This window comes from Seriola lalandi, unplaced genomic scaffold, assembly GCF_002814215.2.
Source record: "Seriola lalandi dorsalis isolate HSWRI2012SDOR001 ecotype SW California unplaced genomic scaffold, Sedor1 jcf7180002054958, whole genome shotgun sequence".
In the NCBI taxonomy this organism is placed as follows: Eukaryota; Metazoa; Chordata; class Actinopteri; order Carangiformes; family Carangidae; genus Seriola; species Seriola lalandi.
Genome location: NW_019525509.1, coordinates 667,199 through 678,395, shown reverse-complemented (window position 1 = coordinate 678,395; position 11,197 = coordinate 667,199). Strand labels below are relative to the sequence as shown.

General features: G+C 36.0%; 1 protein-coding gene across 4 annotated transcripts; it reads left to right on the top strand.

Moving 5' to 3' along the window:
* The first annotated feature begins 4,286 nt into the window (after window positions 1-4,286).
* Window positions 4,287-11,143, top strand: LOC111645877 (BUB3-interacting and GLEBS motif-containing protein ZNF207-like). 4 transcript variants are annotated; one of them, XM_087170702.1, is made up of 12 exons: window positions 4,287-4,418; window positions 5,000-5,126; window positions 5,216-5,354; window positions 5,435-5,617; window positions 6,099-6,174; window positions 6,283-6,353; window positions 6,497-6,651; window positions 6,861-6,953; window positions 7,944-8,171; window positions 8,401-8,536; window positions 8,762-8,949; window positions 9,208-11,143. In XM_087170702.1, the coding sequence occupies exons 1-11, from the start codon at window positions 4,378-4,380 to the stop codon at window positions 8,923-8,925; spliced, it is 1,413 nt and encodes a 470-aa protein (XP_087026828.1). In that variant the 5' UTR covers window positions 4,287-4,377; the 3' UTR covers window positions 8,926-8,949; window positions 9,208-11,143. The 4 variants fall into 4 exon arrangements, with proteins under 4 accessions (XP_087026828.1, XP_023250969.1, XP_023250971.1 ...); XM_023395201.2 differs by having other exon boundaries at window positions 8,762-11,143; XM_023395203.2 differs by lacking the exon at window positions 9,208-11,143 and having other exon boundaries at window positions 7,944-8,136; window positions 8,762-8,922.
* Window positions 11,144-11,197: the final 54 nt, after the last annotated feature.

Here is an 11,197-nt window from a genome sequence, read left to right as displayed (position 1 = left end):
AAGGCAAAAAAGTGTCAAAAAATGTCATAGTATAGTAAGGCATAAAAGTGTCAAAAAATGTCATAGTATAGTAAGGCAAAAAAGTGTCAAAAAATGTCATAGTATAGTAAGGCATAAAAATGTCAAAAAATGTCATAGTATAGTAAGGCATAAAAATGTCAAAAAATCATAGTATAGTAAGGCATAAAAACGTCAAAAAATGTCATAGTATAGTAAGGGATAAAAATTTCAAAAAACGTAATAGTATAGTAAGGCATAAAACGTCAAAATACATTATAGTATAGTAAGGCAAAAAAGTGTCAAAAAATGTCATAGTATAGTAAGGCATAAAAATGTCAAAAAATGTCATAGTATAGTAAAGTAAAAAAGTGTCAAAAAATGTCATAGTATAGTAAGGCAAAAAAGTGTCAAAAAATGTCATAGTATAGTAAGGCAAAAAAGTGTCAAAAAATGTCATAGTATAGTAAGGCAAAAAAGTGTCAAAATATGTCATAGTATAGTAAGGCAAAAAAATGTCAAAAAATGTCATAGTATAGTAAGGCATAAAAACGTCAAAAAATGTCATAGTATAGTAAGGGATAAAAATGTCAAAAAACGTAATAGTATAGTAAGGCATAAAATGTCAAAATACGTTATAGTATAGTAAGGCAAAAAAGTGTCAAAAAATGTCATAGTATAGTAAGGCATAAAAATGTCAAAAAATGTCATAGTATAGTAAGGCAAAAAATGTCAAAAAATGCATAGTATAGTAAGGCATAAAAACGTCAAAAAATGTCATAGTATAGTAAGGGATAAAAATTTCAAAAAACGTAATAGTATAGTAAGGCATAAAACGTCAAAATACATTATAGTATAGTAAGGCAAAAAAGTGTCAAAAAATGTCATAGTATAGTAAGGTATAAAAATGTAAAAAAAGGAATTGTATAGTAAGGCATAAAAACGTCAAAAAACGTTATAGTATAGCAAGGCAAAAAAAATGTCAAAAAATGTTATAGTATAGTAAGGCATAAAAACGTCAAAAAACGTAATAGTAAAGTAAGGCATAAAAAATGTCAAAAAATGTCATCGTAAATTAAGGCAAAAAAGTGTAAAAAAAATGTCATGGTATAGTAAGGCATAAAAATGTCAAAAAATGTTATAGTATAGTAAGGCATAAAACTTCAAAAAATGTCATAGTATAGTAAAGCAAAAAAGTGTCAAAAAATGTCATAGTATAGTTAGGCAAAAAAAAAAATTCATACTATAGTAGGGCATAAAAACGTCAAAAAACGTCATAGTATAGTAAAGCAAAAAAGTGTCAAAAAATGTCATCGTAAATTAAGGCAAAAAAGTGTAAAAAAAATGTCATAGTATTGTAAGGCATAAAAATGTCAAAACATGGCATAGTATAGTAAGGCATAAAAACGTCAAAAAACAGCATAGTATAGTAAAGCATAAAACTATCAAAAAATGTCATAGTATAGTAAAGCAAAAAAGAGTCAAAAAATGTCATAGTATAGTAAGGCAAAAAAGTGTCAAAAAATGTCATAGTATAGTAAGGCATAAAAATGTCAAAAAATGTCATAGTATACTAAGGCAAAAAAGTGTCAAAAAATGTCATAGTATAGTAAGGCATAAAAATGTCAAAAAATGTCATAGTATAGTAAGGCATAAAAACGTCAAAATACGTTATAGTATAGTAAGGCAAAAAAGTGTCAAAAAATTTCATAGTATAGTAAGGCATAAAAACTTCAAAAAATTTCATAGTATAGTAAGGCATAAAAATGTCAAAAAACGTAATAGTATACTAAAGCATAAAAATGTCAAAACACGTCATAGTATAGTGAGGCAAAAAAAAATGTCATAGTATAGTAATTCATAAAAACATCAAAAAAAGTAATAGTATAGTAAGGCATAAAAATGTCATAGTATAGAAAGGCATAAAAATGTCAAAAAACGTCATAGTATAGTAGGGCATAAAAACGTGAAAAAATGTCATAGTATAGTAAGGCAAAAAAATCTCAAAAAACATCACAGTATAGTACAGCATAAAAATATCAAAAATGTCACAGTATAGTCAGGAAAAAAAAATTCATAGTATAGTAGGGAATCAAAACGTCAAAAAACATCATGGTATAGTAAGGCATAAAAACATCAAAAATGTCATAGTATAGTAAGGCAAAAAAAAATGTCATAGTATAGTAAGACAAAAACGTGTCAAAAAATGTCATAGTACAGTATGGCATAAAAATGTCAAAAAATGTCATAGTATAGTCAGGCAAAAAACTGCCAAAAAATGTTATAGTATAGTAATGCATAAAAATATCAAAAAATGTCATAGTATAGTAAGGCAAAAAACTGCCAAAAAATGTTATAGTATAGTAAGGCATAAAAACATCAAAAAACGTCAGACTATAGTAAGGCAAAAAAGTGTCAAAAAACGTTATATTATAGTAAGGCATAAAAATGTCAAAAAAACGTCATAGTATAGTAAGGCATAAAAATGCCATAAAACGTCATAGTATAGTAAAGCATAAAAATGTTGTACTACAGTAAGGCATAATAAAGTCAAATATCAGAGAAAACATGAAAACTCCACAAAGAGAGGCACCAAGACTTGAATTTAAAGCAAGAACATTCAGACTACAAGGGGACTTCTCTAACCACTTAACCACCTTACCACCTCATGAATGGATCAACGTATCATAGTATAGTAAGACATGAAAAATATGTCAAAAAAGTTGGAGACTATGTAAACAACACACATTCGAAACCAGTTCCCTCAGACTGCATTATATTACAGTGCTTGTCATTGGACTGCGGGAGGAAGATGGTGTACCTAGAAAATCCCATTGAGAGAACGTGCAAACTCCACCATAAAGCCCCAGGGTTTGAACCCACCACCCTTGTATCGCGGGTCTACAATTCAAACCATTGTACCACAGTAAGACTTAAAACATAAAAAAATATCAAAGTATAATAAGGCATAAAAACGTCATAAAACGTCATAGTGTAGTAAGGCATAAAAAGGTAAAAAATGATAAATTATGGTAAGGCATAAAAACATCAAAAAATGTTGTAGTTTAGTAAGGCATAAAACGTTATAATTAGGCATAAAAACATCAGAAAACGTTATAGTATGGTAAGGCATAAAACTTTATAGTACAATAAGATATAAAAAGGTCAAAAAAACATCTTAGTATAGAAAGGTTAAAACATTACAGTATAGTAATAAATAAAAATGTCAAAAATGTCATAGTGTAGTAAGGTATATAAAGTCATAGTAAATTAGGCAAAAATAAGTTATAGTACAGAGGGCAAAAAAGTCATATTATAGTAAGGCATATAAGGGTCATAGTATAGCAATGCATAAGAAAGTCAACAGTATAGTAAGGCATTACAGTCGCCAATTAATTTAATGTGTATATCTTTGGATTGTGGGAGGAAGCTGGAGCATCTGGAGAAAACCCATGCAGGCATAGGAAGAACATACAAACTCTACACAGAATGACTGTAAAGTGAATGGTTCAATAAAAGTAAATTTAAATTCAAATATGAACTGATTATTTTCATTTTCTTGACTTTTTATTTTTTTTTATTATTATTTGACTTTTCTCTTTTATTGTAGGCCTAGGTATTTGATATGTATGCATTGTATCATGTCTTGCTGTTTATTTGACTCTGCCGAATAAAGTTACTTAAAAAAGTGTTTTATGAAGACATTTTCAACGTCAAAAATTGTTGCGTAAACATAACAACGGTTGTAAATGCAACTGCTTAACTTACAAAAGTATGAACTGTGGCTCTACATACGTTGCATTACCCATTGTAATGTTAAAGCTTGATTTTTAAAAAATAAAATAGTCATGCATGGGTAGATGTGGAAGTCCATTTACTGGCAGCAGTAAACACAAACCGCAGCATAGTATGGATGGAGTTCTTTTCTGTAGGTATGTGGTATTTCGAGTTTTTATGTGGTCATTTGAGTCTCTTTGTGGTCATTTTGTGGCTGTTGTTCTGAGTGTCAGTAATTGTTTTGAGTCTCTGGGATTTTTTGAGTGTCTTTGTAGTTACTTTGAATCCCTGAAGTTGCTTTTATCTGTTTCTGTTGTGGTTATTTTGAGGCCCCCTGTTGTATTTTTGAGTCTCTTTGTGGTTGTTTTGAGTCATTTTGCTGTTTCCCTAAGTGTCCCTTCATAATAAAGGCTTCGGCCTGTGGATATAACTGGCCCTAGTATAGGACCACTAGAGGACGCACTGGGGCCATAATGTCTAGCAGGCTTTTGGAGAGCGAGGGTCGACGCCATCTTCCTTCCCGTCAGTCCTAGTTGCTACCTTAGCTGAGGTTAACTGTTGTTGAACGGGATTACCAGGCGCTGAGCTGACATTACAGAAACCATGGGAAGAAAGAAGAAAAAGCAAATGAAACCTTGGTGTTGGTATCCTTTTCCATATGTTACATTTAGTGCAATAGCATTGTCTTGTTCTCATTAAGACCTGTTTTATGCGTTTTACAGCGTTATTCTGTTTACTAAAATAAGGGTGACTGTAAGCTAATCTGAGCCTATAATAACAATGATACGTGTATAGTATACTCGCAATATAGCCAACATGATAGATTTAGAATTGCTGTCGGTTTAGTTGAATTGAAGTTGAATGACCAGCTCTGAAAAAATAACGGTACAATAACAGGATATTATAGAGCAGGCGACGTTGGTCCGTGAAATATTGTGTGTCATTAGCAAGGTGTTTTTGAGTAAACAAGTGCACATCACGTTCAGCTGTAAAAAATAACATTACAATGCTAATGCACAACTGCTGTCATGTTGTATATGTGATATTTTATTTTTTGTGCTGTATTATAATATGTCTGAAAGTTTGTATAGCTGCTATCAGGTCTCTTTCTCTCTCTCTCTCTCTTTTTTTTTTTATCTCAGTGGGAATACCTGGCAAAATAAAGGAAATAAATAATGATCAGGTTTATCAGGGATTAAAACAGTTTCCTAAACCGTAATCCCAGGTACTGTAACAGAGATTTTGATGATGAAAAGATTCTCATTCAGCATCAGAAGGCCAAACATTTCAAGTGTCACATCTGTCATAAAAAGCTGTACACCGGCCCTGGGCTCGCAATCCACTGTATGCAGGTGAGGAAACCAAAATAATGCAAACCATCTTCATAAAATCAAACATAATTATTCTTTAAAATTACCTCACTGTTTCACTTGCTTTGTAGGTACATAAAGAAACGATCGATGGAGTTCCTAATGCAATACCTGGAAGGACAGATATTGAACTGGAGATATATGGCATGGAGGGTATTCCGGAGAAAGACATGGAGGAGAGAAGAAGAGTGCTAGAACAAAAGAACCAAGGTATTAGCACTGAAATACCTTAATGCACTGTCTTGATTCGGTGTGTTCTAGAGACTGACTATACTACTCCCTGTTTTCAGAGACTCAGAAGAAAAAGCAGAACCAGGATGACTCTGATGAGTATGATGAGGATGATGAGCCTGGACCCTCCTTCCAGCAGCCTGCTGCAGGGCAGCCCCAGGCAGGATACATCCCCCCGATCACACAGCCTGGCATGCCTCCTGGCTCTGGTGCTCCAGGGATACCACCAGGCAGCTACTCAGGTGCAAAACAGTGACGCAACTTGAACTACAAAAATCCAGCTATTGAGCTAATCTTAAATAACACTTTACTGGTGTCGTGCTGTTTACCAGTTATTCCATTCATATTCATGAACAGTATGTAATCTAAAACACCATCTTTATGTTGCAGACATGGTTTTACCCCGGTTCTAGATCTTCTTGCCATATTTCCCAGCTGCTGCCCCGAATGCTGTTCTTTTTACAGCTATACATGAGACACTAGATGTTGTCAAGCGTATTGATTGCAATATGTATTGAAATATGTGTACTAAAAGGCGATGGTAATCATACTTTGATTAAGGTGTAAACAAGTTCAATGCATTTTAATGCTGCAATTAAATTAGGAACACTCAATTTTATAATATACTGTGGCTGTGCTCGCGTATTGTATTTTGCCTGAAATAATAAGGATATTTTTGTTAAACTCCTTAAAAAGAAAGAAAAAATGTTCTCCTTGTTTTAGGAATTCCCCCAATGATGCCAGGTGTGCCACCACTAATGCCAGGAATGCCACCTGTAATGCCAGGAATGCCTCCAGGGTAAATGTTTGTCATTGATCAAGACTGTCTTTTTAAAAAAAAAAGAATTATTAATCCCATCCCCACTTTATTGTGTATTTTACACACAGTTTTTTCTCATGCATGTAGGATGATACCAATGGCTGGGATGATGCCTCCAGGTCCAGGGATGCCTCCAATGATGCCAGGCGTGCCCCCAGGTAACCAGTGCCCTGCTATCACACACCCTCAGAGAGCAGTTATCAGTCCATGTTATTTCCTCAATGTCAGTTTTTTTTAAATTAAAGTTTTGATTAGACTTTATGTTTTACTTTATATAATGAATTTGTTCTGCTGGTGTCAGGTATGCCTCCTCCAGTGGGCCACCGCCCAGGTATCACACACATGGCTCAGGTCCCCCCTGCTGCAAACATGCTGACCAGACCTGCCGTTCCTGCTGCCACTGCCCCCTCAGCACAACCTGATGTCAACAAACCTCTGTTCCCTAGCGCTGGACAGGTAGAAAGTTTATGACACCATTTACCCCTGCACAGTCTCCCACAACACTTTTATGGAGCAGAAAACGATATTCTCCTGTTGAATATGGAATGTTTGAGTGGCTGTCTGTGCTCACACAGGTTGATGTAAAGGAGACTTTACCCAGAATTTCATTTAAATTGATTTTTTTATTTACATTTCCTATTCTTTACTTTTTTCCTGTGCTACAGATGGGCAGTCGGGTTGCAAGTACAAGTGCAGGGTCGTCAAGTGCAGACTCAGAGTCCGCCTCCCCTAAAGCTCTGTTCCCTATCACATCACAAGTACGCAGCTGTCTGCCTGCTCTACACCCTGCAGCTTTACAATTGGCATGCACACAGTTGTGTATAATTTGCCTGTGGTGTACTTGGACAGATTAATTCTGTTTTATTTGCCAAAGCTGTCTTAGCAAGAGATGATAAAGTCTATCTAACTATTTATGTGGGTAGAAAATCCTTTTTCAAGTAATTTTTTGTAATTCTAGCAACATGCATTTATTTGCTTCTTCTTTTGCTACAAATCTGCATTTATAAAATACTATTTAAAAATTAGCTTTGTTAACTCAACAAAATCAAAAACTAGCGAGTAATGCAGATTTGTAAAATGGGCTTCCTGTTTCTGAACTGCTGCAGAGCAATGTAGCACAGCATGCTCTTTTGGATTTGTTTTCTTGCAGGCTTGAAGAAATAGGTTTTACTTTGGTCATACAAGTTCCTCTCCTGAAATAAGCTGATCGACCAACAAAAACTGTGAGTGCACAGTGGAAATACAAATTAGTGCTGCATGGCACAAGTAAAGCCATCAGAAAAAGATGTAGTTGCAGGTTAAATAACCCAAATCATCCCTATTTCTCTATTTCTTCATAAAAAAAAAGAAAGACATATTGCTATTTAATTTTTAAAATGTACTTCTTAAATTCTTTGAGCCCAACAAATTAAGAAATTTACTGAATTTTGTAAACTCTCAGCACATAAAAGCAAAACTTCTGCTTGGCTATCACTGAGGATAAAGTGAGGTTAAAGAAATTTCTTATTTGGGTGAACTGACCCCATAAAAAAATTGAAAGAAGAGATGCAAGAATCAAGGGGAAGAGGAATCCAGAGACCGTCAAGGCAAATCCATCTTAATCCTGTGTACAAATAATGTGAATGCCAAGCCTAAAATATCAACTTCAATCATGGGAGTGACCTCAAAGTATGACTAAAAGTGATCCCCATGTGAAATTTAAATGCCTTTCACTAGAGTGTGATGTTTTTTCCTTTCTCCTCCCTCAGAGTCAGCAAACTGTGTCAGGGTCCCCCCACCCTCCCCCTTCTACCTCCTCTGACCTCTCGAAGCCCACATTCCCGGCCTACACTCAGGCCACCGCAGCTGTAGCCAGCCCCAATGGTGGCAGCAGTACGGTCTCCAGACCTCCCTCTACTGTGACCAGTAAGCCTGCCACCCTCACCACCTCCAGTGCAACCAGTAAGTTGATCCACCCAGATGAGGATATCTCACTGGTAAGTAGTTTAGCTGGACTGTCTCTCTCTCTTTGTACCTTTTACAGTAAGTAGTTACACAATTTGAAAGTCTGTTAATTATAGCAAGAGTCAATATCATAATGTCAAAAATAGAATTTTCTGAAATGAAAATGATTGATTAATCTCACTTTATTTATTACTCCAGGTTGAACTCCAAAATTTCAGTGTCAAATTATTCCTCCTTGTTTCTGCTTTCTGTGTCCTGTAGGAAGAGTTGCGGGCTCAGTTGCCCAGGTATCAGCGCAGTATTCCCCGCCAAGGCCAGGCCACCGCTGCTGCCCCGTCAGTGGGCCCTGTAGGTGGCATGATGGCTCCTCAGCCTGGCATGAGGCATCCCATACCAGGTATATACACCTCTGCCTCTACTTCAGAAATAAATGTTACATTTTAGGCATATAGTTGGTTTGTTAGGAACACAACTGTTTCTTCTGTTGTCAAACTCTGCTATAGGATGAGAATTTCTCCAAAGTGTTTGACATGAACGCTGCCTGTCTTGTTATAAAGTAAAAGCCATACATGTAATGCTACTAATTTTTGATTAAAAAGCCAACAAACCTATGTTCTCGCAGGCCAGTATGGTAGTCCACCACAAGGGATGCCAAGCTACATACCAGGAGGGATGCCTCCATATGGACAGGCCCCTCATGTGGTTCCCCCGGGGTACCAGGGAGCCCCTCCACGGCCGTCCATGGGTATGCGACCCCCTGTCATGTCTCCTGGAGGCCGCTACTGAAGCCCGCCTTCCTCTCCTCTATAGGTTTGGACACTCAACCCTTTTCTAATGTCCTCAGCTGCTAGTAGACAAACCAGTATTGGTATTATAGTACCACGATGCACTGTTTATTCTACTACTGAGCTATGAGGAAGAGACACTGAATAAACCGTAAACAAAAGAGCTATAGAAGCATCACAGAGCGCATGGGAAATATTAACACTGTACCTAACCAAGACTATCAACTGTTGTTTCAAACCATCTCTGTCCTGTGGCTTTTTTTCCTTCTCATGTTTCATTTAGGTGTATAGAAGTGTAATAGATATGGTTCGTAGTGTTGTGAAGGCGCTGGAGTTACATGGGCAGTACCCACCCTTTATCAAGGCAAGTTATGTAAACACATTTCTGTTCTAAGCAAAACAGTGAGGCCTTCACAGCACGTAGTGCTGTTGGACTTTGTGTCCCCAACTTTGTTTGGTGAGGGCTTCAAGTAACTGTTGTGCATTCATTCTGTTTTGTGTTAATAATTTAATGAGGAAATACCCCTTTAACCTTACATAGATGAAATGGTATATGTATTGTTGTAAAACTGTACTGTAATAAAATGTGGCAAAAATTGAAGACTCTTCTTTGCGGGACATTAGTGGGAAAAGAGACGTCATAGCAGGTTTGTACTATAGTAATAAACTACATGGTGACTGTTTTTATTGTCTTGAAGATGAACATTGAAGAACCAATAACAGAAATGCTTCATTGAGTTGAAATTAAAATGTTGTTAAATGTTTTCTTGTGACTATAAGCAGTATGTTGAATTTCTTTCATTGATGCTCTGTACATGGCACTGGCAGACTTGCCTTTGACACACTGAGTGCACTGTACAGCTGCATAACTTCCGGGTTGCTAGTGGCTGCAGTGCTAAAACCCAGATTTCTCTTCTCCCTGTAGCAATGCCATGGGGGACTGGCTGAGGCCCTGTCTCAGTGTAGCCCTGTTTCAGCCTGAGGCAAGTCTCACCATTTTCTGTCTTCTCATTCATTACCAGGGGCCCTCACAGCTTACACGCTGTTGGATCTTTATGTCCCCAAACTTGCAGCAAGTTTGGTGAAGGCCCTTGTTTGTATTCTTGCGTCTAGGTAACATTTCCTTCAGGCATGTTATCTCATGTGGATTATATTCTTTCTTGTTAAGCTTTTATGTACCATTGAACCTGTATCTTCCATTATTTACTGGTGAGAGCATCAGGAAGTTCTGTTTTCATTTAGTAGCTCTTCACTGAAAGTATAGAGCTTTTAAATGAAACTCAATTCCTTTAGAAGCTTGTGATATTAGCTAGTTTTACGGTCCACTGCAGTTTACTGTCTCAGATATTGATGGCTTGGTCAAAAGTCAAATTGTTTGTTAGATTGCCACATACATTTGCAGGCTGTCACCTGCAGCCATATATACATCAAATGTGTGTTGGGAGATTTGTGATGAAAAAAATGACTTTTCATATGCTTGTAAAATGGCTTTACCACTTAATCCCGTTTGTTTCATCAGCTTTCCTCACTTGATCATTTGAATTTAACTACTTACATGAAGGAGAATCTCTGGCATTAACAGGTTAGTTAAAGCTGTAAGTACCACTGCTATACTTTTAATTTCCGCCGGCCTGTGTTTTGTGTGCAAACATAATGAGATTTTAATTTTCACTTGGAAAAAAAACAAAATAAGCCATCAACAATTATGCCAATCATTTATTATGATCTCCACAAATTATAAAATCATAATTATCAAATCATAGTTACTACTTGAGTGTGCAACACATTTTTTCAGCTTCTTCTACCAAATATGAGCAGCATCTCAACATCATTTGTGGTGCAAATAATATTAAAACAATTGATTTTGATATTTTACATGAGTCATACAGGCAGAGTCTTCATTGGTAAGTATGGACTCATGGTTTCTTATGTATCACAGAAAAAAGTCTAACAAGCTTTTACCTGTTGAAGAATACAGTTTTATGAAAAGATGTCACAAATTTCCTTTCTTTTAATTTTTTTGTTTTATAATGTGTCTATGAATATGATAGTGGACTGGCTAGGAAGCTGTGCAAGTTAAGTAGAAACCTGAAATTTAATCATGAATATTTGTTTTGGGATCTTCCCGCAAAGCGCTCTACATGGTTTTATGATGATTTCTGTGCCAGAGTCTGAATGTTTACCTTTTTTCCTTGAATAAACCAGTCCCTAAACTCTAACGTGTCTTTGTGATGATTCACCTCCACATTGTTATTGTTTCATGTATTTGTAAG